The sequence below is a fragment of the Ylistrum balloti genome, unplaced genomic scaffold (assembly GCF_031769215.1).
Source record: "Ylistrum balloti isolate Yb309-2 unplaced genomic scaffold, AGI_CSIRO_Ybal_v1 Utg369874, whole genome shotgun sequence".
NCBI classification, from domain to species: domain Eukaryota; kingdom Metazoa; phylum Mollusca; class Bivalvia; order Pectinida; family Pectinidae; genus Ylistrum; species Ylistrum balloti.
Genome location: NW_026782015.1, coordinates 505,241 through 520,230, shown reverse-complemented (window position 1 = coordinate 520,230; position 14,990 = coordinate 505,241). Strand labels below are relative to the sequence as shown.

At 37.0% G+C, this 14,990-nt stretch overlaps 1 protein-coding gene across 1 annotated transcript; it reads left to right on the top strand.

Annotated features, from left to right (window-relative positions):
• The first annotated feature begins 450 nt into the window (after positions 1–450).
• Positions 451–13,936, top strand: LOC132546066 (outer dynein arm-docking complex subunit 3-like). Its single transcript, XM_060209762.1, has 9 exons — positions 451–526; positions 1,019–1,074; positions 5,404–5,652; positions 5,794–5,937; positions 6,063–6,223; positions 6,326–6,482; positions 6,952–7,107; positions 10,882–10,966; positions 12,675–13,936. The coding sequence occupies exons 1-9, from the start codon at positions 451–453 to the stop codon at positions 12,800–12,802; spliced, it is 1,212 nt and encodes a 403-aa protein (XP_060065745.1). The 3' UTR covers positions 12,803–13,936.
• Positions 13,937–14,990: the final 1,054 nt, after the last annotated feature.

Genomic DNA, 14,990 nt, shown 5'->3' with positions numbered 1-14,990 from the left:
GGCGAGTCTTTAAGAAACGGAAATGGCAGAAGTGATTTAAAATCATTTTTTAAATCATTTTAAAATCAAGCAACGTGTCTAGAACAAATCCCTTTTGTTCACAGTACTGTAATATACTGATTTCTTAAATACTGTTAATAATGGTTTTAGATACCATGAAATAAACGCTGTGCATTGGAAATCGATCTCTTTTTACGGTGTTGTATTAGAAAACATGAAAAATATTAAAACTGGGAGAGAAGATGTATATAATAAACGTAATTTCTGCCCATGTTGTCGTAGAAACTTTTTGGCCGGTACGGCGAGTGATTTGCAGAAAGAGTTATCTCCCTTATTGAGCATGCGCCATAACGAGGGCACCTTGGATACGTCAAAACACTTCATTTTGCAGTTGTAAAACACACATAGGAGTAACGTTTTCTGTTGACGAACACAGAAAATTCTCCGAAAATGCCTGTCATGTCGGCGATGCAGCGTCCTATGACGGTGCTAATTGATGAACTGAAGGCCAAGATCGCCCTCCTTGGTAAGACCGTTTCTTTTCAAGTCAAGAGAAAGATGGCCTAGGACTAGGTTGACCATGAGTGCGATACAAAATAACGGAGTGCATGCCACTGCTACACCTAGAAAATTACTGACCTGTACATTACAGTCGACTTAATGTTATTCTTCATAATTCCAGGCTTTCTGAAAAATAAAGATTTGAAATTTATACTATGTTCGAATTGATATGCAATGGTATTCATCAGGATACACATTATTAAGCTCGTTTATTTTCATAATATTAATCCATTCAAATTGTGACCATTGTGGTCATGTCGCTTTAATTGCTATATAGTTGGCATGAAATATTTTTAAATGACTTATGTTTTCTTAACACAGGTAATGATTACTTTATTGAATATAGATGAAAGTTAGGATGGTGTCTATTCCAGCATCTAAAAGATAACATTTTATTACAATAAAGTGTTTGCATTTCAGCAGTTCACAATTTCTTACTAATTTATTTTGTTTGCAGAGGGTGATCGAAAGGCTTACTTTGAAACCTCTCAGTTTGTTTTTAGGTATCACACTGTAGGACCTGTACAGAATCTGTAATCAACTGATTCCTAGGTAAACCCAATAGGAACAGTAAAGAATCAGTAATCAACTGATTCCGAGGTATCACACTGTAGGACCTTTCTGTAATCAACTAATTCCTAGGTATCACATGTAGGATACAGAATTTGTAATCAACTGATTCCTAGGTATCACACTGTCTGTAATCAACTGATTCCTAGGTATCACACTGTAGGACCTGTACAGAATCTGTAATCAACTGATTCCTGTGTACACACTATAGGACCTGTACAGAATCTGTAATCAACTGATTCCTAGGTATCACACTGTAGGACCTGTACAGAATCTGTAATCAACTGATTCCTAGGTATCACACTGTAGGACCTGTACAGAATCTGTAATCAACTGATTCCTAGGTATCACACTGTAGGACTTGTACAGAATCTGTAATCAACTGATTCCTAGGTATCACAATGTAGGACCTGTACAGAATCTGTAATCAACTGATTCCTGATTTCCTAGGTATCACACTGTAGGACCTGTACACACTGAATCTGTAATCAACTGATTCCTAGGTATCACACTGTAGGACCTGTACAGAATCTGTAATCAACTGATTCCTAGGTATCACACTGTAGGACCTGTACAGAATCTGTAATCAACTGATTCCTAGGTATCACACTGTAGGACCTGTACAGAATCTGTAATCAACTGATTCCTGTGTACACACTATACAGAATCTTTAATCAACTGATTCCTAGGTATCACACTGTAGGACCTGTACAGAATCTGTAATCAACTGATTCCTAGGTATCACACTGTAGGACCTGTACAGAATCTGTAATCAACTGATTCCTAGGTATCACACTGTAGGACCTGTACAGAATCTGTAATCAACTGATTCCTAGGTATCACACTGTAGGACCTGTACAGAATCTGTAATCAACTGATTCCTAGGTATCACACTGTAGGACCTGTACAGAATCTGTAATCAACTGATTCCTAGGTATCACACTGTAGGACCTGTACAGAATCTGTAATCAACTCTGTACAGAATCTGTAATCTGATTCCTAGGTATCACACTGTAGGACCTGTACAGAATCTGTAATCAACTGATTCCTAGGTATCACACTGTAGGACCTGTACAGAATCTGTAATCAACTGATTCCTAGGTATCACACTGTAGGACCTGTACAGAATCTGTAACTGATTCCTAGGTATCACACTGTAGGACCTGTACAGAATCTGTAATCAACTGATTCAGAATCTGTAATCAACTGATTCCTAGGTATCACACTGTAGGACCTGTACAGAATCTGTAATCAACTGATTCCTAGGTATCACACTGTAGGACCTGTACAGAATCTGTAATCAACTGATTCCTAGGTATCACATTGTAGGACCTGTACAGAATCTGTAATCAACTGATTCCTAGGTATCACACTGTAGGACCTGTACAGAATCTGTAATCAACTGATTCCTAGGTATCACACTGTAGGACCTGTACAGAATCTGTAATCAACTGATTCCTAGATTCCTAGGTATCACACTGTAGGACCTGTACAGAATCTGTAATCAACTGATTCCTAGGTATCACACTGTAGGACCTGTACAGAATCTGTAATCAACTGATTCCTAGGTATCACACTGTAGGACCTGTACAGAATCTGTAATCAACTGATTCCTAGGTATCACACTGTAGGACCTGTACAGAATCTGTAATCAACTGATTCCTAGGTATCACACTGTAGGACCTGTACAGAATCTGTAATCAACTGATTCCTAGGTATCACACTGTAGGACCTGTACAGAATCTGTAATCAACTGATTCCTAGGTATCACACTGTAGGACCTGTACAGAATCTGTAATCAACTGATTCCTAGGTATCACACTGTAGGACCTGTACAGAATCTGTAATCAACTGATTCCTAGGTATCACACTGTAGGACCTGTACAGAATCTGTAATCAACTGATTCCTAGGTATCACACTGTAGGACCTGTACAGAATCTGTAATCAACTGATTCCTGGGTATCACACTGTAGGACCTGTACAGAATCTGTAATCAACTGATTCCTAGGTATCACACTGTAGGACCTGTACAGAATCTGTAATCAACTGATTCCTAGGTATCACACTGTAGGACCTGTACAGAATCTGTAATCAACTGATTCCTAGGTATCACACTGTAGGACCTGTACAGAATCTGTAATCAACTGATTCCTAGGTATCACACTGTAGGACCTGTACAGAATCTGTAATCAACTGATTCCTAGGTATCACACTGTAGGACCTGTACAGAATCTGTAATCAACTGATTCCTAGGTATCACACTGTAGGACCTGTACAGAATCTGTAAGAATCTGTAATCAACTGATTCCTAGGTATCACACTGTAGGACCTGTACAGAATCTGTAATCAACTGATTCCTAGGTATCACACTGTAGGACCTGTACAGAATCTGTAACTGATTCCTAGGTATCACACTGTAGGACCTGTACAGAATCTGTAATCAACTGATTCCTAGGTATCACACTGTAGGACCTGTACAGAATCTGTAATCAACTGATTCCTAGGTATCACACTGTAGGACCTGTACAGAATCTGTAATCAACTGATTCCTAGGTATCACACTGTAGGACCTGTACAGAATCTGTAATCAACTGATTCCTAGGTATCACACTGTAGGACCTGTACAGAATCTGTAATCAACTGATTCCTAGGTATCACACTGTAGGACCTGTACAGAATCTGTAATCAACTGATTCCTAGGTATCACACTGTAGGACCTGTACAGAATCTGTAATCAACTGATTCCTAGGTATCACACTGTAGGACCTGTACAGAATCTGTAATCAAATGATTCCTAGGTATCACACTATAGGATCTGTACAGAATCTGTAATCAACTGATTCCTAGGTACACACTGTAGGACCTGTACAGAATCTGTAATCAACTGATTCCTAGGTATCACACTGTAGGACCTGTACAGAATCTGTAATCAACTGATTCCTAGGTATCACACTGTAGGACCTGTACAGAATCTGTAATCAACTGATTCCTAGGTATCACACTGTAGGACCTGTACAGAATCTGTAATCAACTGATTCCTAGGTATCACACTGTAGTACCTGTACAGAATCTGTAATCAATCAACAGAATCTGTAATCAACTGATTCCTAGGTATCACACTGTAGGACCTGTACAGAATCTGTAATCAACTGATTCCTAGGTATCACACTGTAGGACCTGTACAGAATCTGTAATCAACTGATTCCTAGGTATCACACTGTAGGACCTGTACAGAATCTGTAATCAACTGATTCCTAGGTATCACACTGTAGGACCTGTACAGAATCTGTAATCAACTGATTCCTAGGTATCACACTGTAGGACCTGTACAGAATTTGTAATCAACTGATTCCTAGGTATCACACTGTAGGACCTGTACAGAATCTGTAATCAACTGATTCCTAGGTATCACACTGTAGGACCTGTACAGAATCTGTAATCAACTGATTCCTAGGTATCACACTGTAGGACCTGTACAGAATCTGTAATCAACTGATTCCTAGGTATCACACTGTAGGACCTGTACAGAATCTGTAATCAACTGATTCCTAGGTATCACACTGTAGGACCTGTACAGAATCTGTAATCAACTGATTCCAGAATCTGTAACTGATTCCTAGGTATCACACTGTAGGACCTATACAGAATCTGTAATCAACTGATTCCTAGGTATCACACTATCACACCTAGGTATCACACTGTAGGACCTGTACAAAAATTCCTAGTATCACACTGTAGGACCTCAAATCTGTAATCTGATTCCTAGGTATCACACTGTAGGACCTGTACAGAATCTGTAATCAAATGATTCCTAGGTATCACACTTTAGGACCTGTACAGACTCTGTAATCAACTGATTCCTGGGTATCACACTGTAGGACCTGTACAGAATCTGTAATCAACTGATTCCTCAGGTATCACACTGTAGTTTTTGTACAGAATCTGTAATCAACTGATTCCTAGGTATCACACTGTAGGAGGGATAAAGAATCTGTAAAGGACTGATTGTTTTTAGACCATGCGCTAAGAGGTAGGTTTACAACATTGTTTACAACAGTACTTTAATGTGTGATGACTTGTGGTAAATTAAGCAAGTCACAAAAAAAAACATTTCTGTAATCTTATCAAAATGTTTGTGATACATGGAAAATTTTAAAAATAATTGTTAATTTTTTTCTGAATGTGGTAAAATTAAGCATTTGCATTGAAGACAAAGTTTTGTTAAAACAACAAAACTTATAAATAGCATTCACTTTAACGGTTTTTTGTAGGAAGCTGAGAAATTCCCATGTATACTTGATGCTATGGAAGCAGAGATTCGTAGCACTAGAAGTGAACTTAAGGAACTGAAGGCCATGCATGATGATGCCCAGATCTCTAAAGAGGCTGCTCAGGCAGAATTAACCAAGAATGAGACAGTTGTGTATAAAGAGAGAAAACAACGAGAGATAGAACTACAGAAAATGAAGAAGGAAGCAGACGACAAAAAGATACAACACGAGAGAATCGAACGCAGAATTGTAGGTTTACTGTCACCTGTTGTTATACAAATACAAATCATCGAATACTTGTATTGATTCCGTATTTTAAAGGTGTATTTGTGGCATTAATTATGACTTTGAATCTCCAGTAACATTGAAGTTGTTCATTATATACTGCAGGCCCAGAGGGGGTCTATCCAGGCAGACGAAATTAACCCCCAGGAGAAGCAGGCCCTGCAGGGTGAGGAACAACAGCAGAAGATTACTTCATATGAGGAAGCCTTCCGAAAAATCAAGGAGACAACTGGTGTGTCCGAAACCACGGTTAGTCATTTAGTAACATCAGGGATGGGTTTTGACACTTTAAACAGGCTACAGAAATTTACGTTTTACACTAGCTAGATGTTTTGACACTTTATACTAGCATCAGATCTTTATACTTACAACAGGATGTTGTCCTTCGATTTGAGGGCCAGGAGACTACTACTAAACACCTTGAAGATCTAAAGGCTCAGAATGAAAAATCCATTACAAGACTGCGCGAGGAAAAGGAGAAGTTTCAACAGGAATTCGAGGAGATGAAATACTCTGGAGATGCTAAACTGTCCAGGTAAGTCGGGAATTTCTTTCCTGTGTTATTTATACAATCCAGTTGAAGACTTGATATCATGTTGTGCTGGACATTTTTTATAAACTTTACATAATATTGCAGTGGACAGAGAATGCTGGAGGAGTTCCAGACCCAACTACAAAAGGAGGAGTTACGACAGGAAGAGACAGAGGAGACACTTCACAGGAACAGCACAATCATGGTTTCTGTAAAGGCTGGTGTGGAGCATCTGACTGACAAACTGCACCATCTTAAAGCTGTAAGTAAGAACTTCATAATCTGTGGAATGTAAGTCATAAATTACACTATCTCTTATCTGTAAGTCATAAATTACACAATCTCTTAACTGTAAGTCATAAATTACACAATCTCTTAACTGTAAGTCATAAATTACACAATCTCTTAACTGTAAGTCATAAGTTACACAATCTCTTAACTGTAAGTCATAAATTACACAATCTCTTAACTGTAAGTCATAAATTACACAATCTCTTAACTGTAAGTCATAAATTACACTACATAAATTACACTATCTCTTATCTGTAAGTCATAAATTACACAATCTCTTAAATGTAAGTCATAAATTACAACATCCGAGGACTGTTAGTTACAAACTTCATCATATAAACTTTTTATCCTGGTAAAAAATGATATTGTGGTCTGTAAATGGAGGATATGGTTACAAAATTTGCTGTACTTTGAAATAAGTTGGAAATTTAAATTTGTAGAACAAGGGACACGTTCCAACAGCACAGATTGCACCCACTTCTGATGAGTATGTCCTTGATCAGTTGTCTCTTTGTGAGGAGAAGCTCCTCAAACTGCTTGAGGAACTGGATGGCAAGGATATCAATGATCTCACTAAACAGATGGAGGAAGAAGAGGTTTGTAGGCCACACTGTTAAATCAGCAGTAAAAGTTACTAGAGGAACACTGTTATATCTGTAGAAGTTACTCTGGGGAAGCTGTAATATTTGTTGTTACTAGAGGAACACTGTAATATCTGTAGAAGTTTCTCTGGGGAAGCTGTAATATTTGTTGTTACTAGAGGAACACTGTAATATCTGTAGAAGTTTCTCTGGGGAAGCTGTAATATTTGTTGTTACTAGAGGAACACTGTAATGTCTGTAGAAGTTACTCTGGGGAAGCTGTAATATTTGTTGTTACTAGAGGAACACTGTAATGTCTGTAGAAGTTACTCTGGGGAAGCTGTAATATTTGTCGTTACTAGAGGAACACTGTAATATCTGTAGAAGTTACTCTGGGGAAGCTGTAATATTTGTTGTTACTAGAGGAACACTGTAATATCTGTAGAAGTTTCTCTGGGGAAGCTGTAATGTCTGTAGAAGTTACTCTGGGGAAGCTATAATATTTGTTGTTACTAGAGGAACACTGTAATATCTGCAGTAAAAGTTACTGGAGGAACACTGTAATGTCTGTAGAAGTTACTCTGGGGAAGCTGAAATATTTGTTGTTACTAGAGGAACACTGTAATGTCTGTAGAAGTTTCTCTGGGGAAGCTATAATATTTGTTGTTACTAGAGGAACACTGTAATGTCTGTAGAAGTTACTCTGGGGAAGCTATAATATTTGTTGTTACTAGAGGAACACTGTAATGTCTGTAGAAGTTACTCTGGGGAAGTTGTTACTAGAGGAACTGTAATATCTGTAGAAGTTACTCTGGGGAAGCTGTATTTGTTGTTACTAGAGGAACACTGTAATATCTGTAGAAGTTACTCTGGTGAAGCTATAATATTTGTTGTTACTAGAGGAACACTGTAATATCTGTAGAAGTTACTCTGGGGAAGCTATAATATTTGTTGTTACTAGAGGAACACTGTAATATCTGTAGAAGTTAAAGCTGTAATATCTAGTGTAATATCTGTAAAGTTACTCTGGGGAAGCTGTAATATTTGTTGTTACTAGAGGAACACTGTAATGTCTGTAGAAGTTACTCTGGGGAAGCTGTAATATTTGTTGTTACTAGAGGAACACTGTAATATCTGTAGAAGTTACTCTGGGGAAGCTGTAATATTTGTTGTTACTAGAGGAACACTGTAATATCTGTAGAAGTTACTCTGGGGAAGCTATAATATTTGTTGTTACTAAATGAACACTGTAATATCTGTAGAAGTTACTCTGGGGAAGGAACACTGTAATGTCTGTAGAAGTTACTCTGGTGAAGCTATAATATTTGTTGTTACTAGAGGAACACTGTAATATCTGTAGAAGTTACTCTGGGGAAGCTGAAATATTTGTTGTTACTAGAGGAACACTGTAATATCTGTAGAAGTTACTCTGGGGAAGCTGTAATATTTGTTGTTACTAAATGAACACTGTAATGTCTGTAGAAGTTACTCTGGGGAAGCTGAAATATTTGTTGTTACTAGAGGAACACTGTAATATCTGTAGAAGTTATTTGTTGTTACTGGGGAACACTGTAATATTTGAAGCTTGTTTACTAGAGGAACACTGTAATATCTGTAGAAGTTACTCTGGGGAAGCTGAAATATTTGTTGTTACTAGAGGAACACTGTTATATCTGTAGAAGTTACTCTGGGGAAGCTGAAATATTTGTTGTTACTAGAGGAACACTGTAATGTCTGTAGAAGTTACTCTGGGGAAGCTATAATATTTGTTGTTACTAGAGGAACACTGTAATATCTGCAGTAAAAGTTACTGGAGGAACACTGTAATATCTGTAGAAGTTACTCTGGGGAAGCTATAATATTTGTTGTTACTAGAGGAACACTGTAATGTCTGTAGAAGTTACTCTGGGGAAGCTGTAATATTTGTTGTTACTAGAGGAACACTGTAATATCTGTAGAAGTTACTCTGGGGAAGCTGTAATATTTGTTGTTACTAGAGGAACACTGTAATGTCTGTAGAAGTTACTCTGGGGAAGCTGTAATATTTGTTGTTACTAGAGGAACACTGTAATATCTGCAGTAAAAGTTACTGGAGGAACACTGTAATGTCTGTAGAAGTTACTCTGGGGAAGCTATAATATTTGTTGTTACTAGAGGAACACTGTAATATCTGTAGAAGTTACTCTGGGGAAGCTGAAATATTTGTTGTTACTAGAGGAACACTGTAATATCTGTAGAAGTTACTCTGCGGAAGCTGAAATAGTTGTTGTTACTAGAGTAACACTGTTATATCTGTAGAAGTTACTCTGGGGAAGCTGTAATGTCTGTAGAAGTTACTCTGGGGAAGCTGTAATATTTGTCGTTACTAGAGGAACACTGTAATATCTGTAGAAGTTACTCTGATGAACTGTATTATTTGTCGTTACTAGAGGAACACTGTAATGTCTGTAGAAGTTACTCTGATGAACTGTATTATTTGTCGTTACTAGAGGAACACTGTAATGTCTGTAGAAGTTACTCTGGGGAAGCTGAAATATTTGTTGTTACTAGAGGAACACTGTAATGTCTGTAGAAGTTACTCTGGGGAAGCTGAAATATTTGTTGTTACTAGAGGAACACTGTAATGTCTGTAGAAGTTACTCTGATGAACTGTATTATTTGTCGTTACTAGAGGAACACTGTAATGTCTGTAGAAGTTACTCTGGGGAAGCTGTAATATTTGTTGTTACTAGAGGAACACTGTAATGTCTGTAGAAGTTACTCTGGGGAAGCTGTAATATTTGTTGTTACTAGAGGAACACTGTAATGTCTGTAGAAGTTACTCTGGGGAAGCTGTAATGTCTGTAGAAGTTACTCTGGGGAAGCTGTAATATTTGTTGTTACTAGAGGAACACTGTAATATCTGTAGAAGTTTCTCTGGGGAAGCTGTAATGTCTGTAGAAGTTACTCCGGGGAAGCTGTAATATTTGTTGTTACTAGAGGAACACTGTAATATCTGTAGAAGTTACTCTGGGGAAGCTGAAATATTTGTTGTTACTAGAGGAACACTGTAATATCTGTAGAAGTTTCTCTGGGGAAGCTGTAATGTCTGTAGAAGTTACTCCGGGGAAGCTGTAATATTTGTTGTTACTAGAGGAACACTGTAATATCTGTAGAAGTTACTCTGGGGAAGCTGTAATATTTGTTGTTACTAGAGGAACACTGTAATGTCTGTAGAAGTTACTCTGATGAACTGTATTATTTGTCGTTACTAGAGGAACACATTTATATCTGTAGAAGTTACTCTGGTGAAGCTATAATACTTGTTGTAGTTACTAGAGGAACACTGTGTTATTTAGAGAAGTATCAGGCATGTGTTGTAATATCGCTTATAGAAGTTACTAGGGGACCACTATCATATCAATTGAAATCATAAGGGAGATGCTGTTATAGTGGTAGAAATTATAAGAAGAATGCTGTAATATGTGTGGTAAAAGTTACTAGGGGGATTTTGTAATATCAGTAGAAGTAATCAGGGGTATGCTGTAATATTGGTAGAAATTATAAGGAGGATGCTGTAATATTGGTAGAAATTATAAGGAGGATGCTGTAATATCAGTAGAAGCTACAAGGGGGATGCTGTAATATTGGTAGTAGAAGTTACTAAGGGGTGCTATGTGACAATGAACATCTTTCAGACCTATTTAATAGCTTAAGATATTGATTATTATCATGATCTTTTTGAAATAGTTGCTATATTAGATGTTATGTATTTTTCCAGTTTCAAATAATATCCCGATTATTTTTTAGTTCCATGCAAGCATGGAAGGGAAACTGCCACAGTACAATACAAGAGTGAAGCTGCCACAAAAGGAACGGGATATGGGATTTGATGGTACGTTTTTACACCTAGTGTGGTATGGTCAAATCATCAAGGTTTCACTAATATCTTATATGTATAAATGAATGATAATTTACCATTCTTTCCTAATGTTACATATGCTATATCTAGGTGTGTTACTGTCATATAGGACAAGAATATAACACAAAAACTGTATCGCTGTGCGTAACTGTCATACACAGGAGTTTATCGCTGTGTTTCACTGTACATCACATAACGGGGACATAACAAATCATGCTATCAAACTGGTATGTGTTGTTACAGTGAAAATTTTGTGCTAATATTTCATGATGCTGACATGTTGATGGTGCTAACATATGTAATAACAACTTTGTGATTTAACTGTGCAGAAATGGTGATATCTTTCTTTAACATGTATTAACTTGTATGGTTTTACTGTATGAAGATGTTTCGCAAACCCTTTATGGAGGATGTAAGTTTTTACACAGGGTTTCCTGCCTTGCTCTTCTCACAATACCAAATGATATCCTCTCTTCTCCACCCTCATGTAGACTTAAGATTATCAGGGAGGCTCCTACACTGAGGCAGTATGAGGACTCCAACAATAATCAGACTAGGCCATTGTTGGGTTGAGTAGAGAGGGTAGTCGAGTCTAGCAACATTTGGACACCATGGTTGTCATGGTTACCAGGTTGTTTGTCTGTGAATATGTCAAACAATCCTGGCGGTTGCTGGGCTCCAACCCACTCTCATCATATTCATCACGTCTATGTGTGCCTTTTATTTACAGTAACTTTTTATTTTGAGTGGAACAGTTTCAAGTTGGTTTTATTTTGACATTTTATTATGCATGAAAATATGTACTTTATTTTTATTTGATTGTCAAACACAATTTTGCATCTATCCACTTATCAAATACATAAAATCACAGTATATATACATGTGTTACCCCATTGAATGATCTATAATCCACATATCACATGCCATATACTGCCCCACTCAACCAACTATAGACCACGATTCACATATAGGAACCATAACACAGGTATATACTGTGATTGATGACCTTTATCTCCTATAATTCATTCCTATCACATTTTACTTCAAGCCACAGTCCTTAATTATCTTCATATGACTGCTGTACTGTCAGTCTCAGCGGTCATCTTTAGACCTACATACAGAAATGACCAGTCAAAATGAAGCAGTGAAGAATGTCACCGACTACTATCTCTGTGACATGTGTAGGGCCTATTGAGATCAATCTGTTAAAATGTGTAGGGCTGTTGAGATCAATCTTTTGACATGTACAGGGCCTGTTGAGATCAATCTTTTGACATGTGTAGGGCTGTTGAGATCAATCTTTTGACATGTACAGGGCCTGTTGAGATCAATCTTTTGACATGTGTAGGGCTGTTGAGATCAATCTTTTGACATGTACAGGGCCTGTTGAGATCAATATCAACCTTTGAACGAAGAAGAAAGCTTTGCACTCTTCAATACAAATAACTCTCAGAGTATTGAGAGATAATGGAAGATTTACAAGCTGTATTAACATTAGCTAACTTACCCTTGGTCACCTAACACTGATTTGAAGAAGATATTAAAGCACGTAACTACTTTAGATATATCTGTTTCATCAATAATGATTCTGAAAATGAAACTTTAACTCAATTTTGATTATGTACTGTGTTTATCCATGTAATATTACATCCATAAGTCAGCTTTTTTCATTACCCTTCAGATGAAGATGACAGTGGTGATGATGATGGAGATGTTCCGGGTCGCAACGCTATCAAGAAACAATCCCAGTTTATTGTTGACTCTAAGACGAAACGCCGAACCACAAAGAAGAAAAAGAAGATGAAGTAAAAAGAGTCAAAGGCAGGACGTGACTTATGGACAATGACAGATACGATTAATTTTACTATGGACATCAGACTTTATATACATACAATTAAGTGATTTTAACAGATCCAACTACGTGGATAACTGACTTAATTAAGATGGATACAACTAGGTGGATGATTGACTTATATACATACAACTAAGTGGACAGCTTTACTTCAATAGGTACAACTATGTTGATAACTGCTTTAAACTGATAGATACAACTGGATGGATGACTGACTTTATATACATACAATTAAGTGGACAGCTTTACTTAAATTGGTACAATAAGATGGATGACTGACTTTATATACATACAATTAAGTGGACAGCTTTACTTAAATTGGTACAATAAGATGGATGACTGACTTAATGTACATACAACTAAGTGGACAGATTTACTGACTGACTTGGACTTAAATAGATACCACTGATGTACATGGTAAAACCTGCAAACATTCCACTTGTATACATACAACCAGATTGGCAACAGACTTTCATAAACATAATAGAATGATTGTTCAATTTGTTGTATATAGTCACGATGATATAGGACCTCTGAAAAGACAATGCTGTATAACTGAAAAAAATGGATACAAGTGTGTGGACAACTAACTAATAAAAAGCTGAAGTATATGGATGCACACTGGTACAGGAAGATCTAACAGTACATCATTTACGTTAAGTTCTTCAGTGTGTAATGGACTGCCAGCCATCTGTTTGGTTACCAGATGTTGATCAGAGAGGCAGAGAGATCTTTAAAGCCAAAACTTTGCCCTATAGTGGTATGTGACACTGATACATGGTTCATTCAATTTCTTTGATTTTTTGGTATGTTGCTTTTTGGAAGTTACAGATGAAAGAGTTAAAACCTGTTGTGCATGATGGCCATGTAGTTCCTGTAAAACTTGTATCATGGTTGATAGAGATTTCCTGGCACTGCTGACTGATATGTTAGTCTTTGTATTTAACAGTAACACACAAGTGCTGCTTATTTAATCATGCCACTTTACAAATTTTATGCTAAACTTAACAACATTCCTATTTTACTTAGATTTGAATTGTTATCAGTTAAACAAAGGAAGGTATTTAAATAAATAAATTGATGAAATTGGAGCTTTTTATATTGTTATATCTAACCCCCAACCCCACAAAGTAGCGAAGATGAGTAGGCCTATACTGAAATCGGATTGTCCTTCCATCTTTAGCAGAATTTTGTGCGGAAGGAAAATTCCTCTTAAAATTATGAATATCATTTCAATGAAACTACAGAGGAACTTCAAGAACTAAATGTAATGAAGCATGCATTTTTTTTTTAGCAGAAATTTTGTTGGCATGGTAAACTAGTCACTGTAGACCAATTTTTGTGTAAAATGGCCGATAGCTTATCAGTCCTCAGAAAAATTATAAACTTGACCAAAAAGTGTAACTTATCAAAGCTTATAATTGGATAAATCAGGTGGTTCCTGAAACTACACTAAAGAAACATGGTGGATGCTTCTAACTGGTTGATATCGCAAAATACTGTCAAAAGGTTTTGAAGAATGGTAAAATCAATGGTACTATGTATTATCCAACAAGAGCCCCATAGGGCCTGTATCACTCACCTGGTTTAGTTCCTTGAAATCACTTAATTTAAACTAAGTGAAAAAAATTTTAAAAGATTTGTATCTATTTCCCCTAGTTTGCCCTGGGATCAAATGCACCAGTTACACAAAATAAAGTTACCTGCACATTGGATTCTGTCTCAATTTGGCCTTAAGCATCCTTGTGCAATGGAGAATCAATTCTGTACAAATGATCTGACATATCCTTGAGTCAACAAGATTAACAGTGCCTTGTCTCTCTGGCCCTTGATAAGGGGAGGGGGAAGGAAGCAAGAAAGAAAATTCTTTTTCTTTTGTGGGAATGCTTTGAATGATAGGAACCAAATATGCAAGGGTGAACTGAACCACAAATACACAACACAAGAGGTGAAGTGAACCACAAATATATATCACAAAAGGTAAACTGAACCACAAATAAACATCACAAGAGGAAACTGTACCACTAGTATAAAACACTGTAGGTGATCAGATCATTCTCATTCCTAATTTTTTAGCTCAATGGCAATAGTGGAGCAGAGAAGAAGTTTAAGGTATGTTTGCCTAAAGACATCTCTAGTTCCGGA

Bases quoted from the DNA above. Each gene is read 5' to 3' on its own strand.
- LOC132546066 (XM_060209762.1), top strand. From the start codon at position 451: ATGCCTGTCATGTCGGCGATGCAGCGTCCTATGACGGTGCTAATTGAT. The intron at 527-1,018 runs GTAAGACCGTTT...TTTTGTTTGCAG, and splicing joins GGCCAAGATCGCCCTCCTTG to AGGGTGATCGAAAGGCTTAC. The intron at 6,224-6,325 runs GTAAGTCGGGAA...ATAATATTGCAG, and splicing joins GGAGATGCTAAACTGTCCAG to TGGACAGAGAATGCTGGAGG.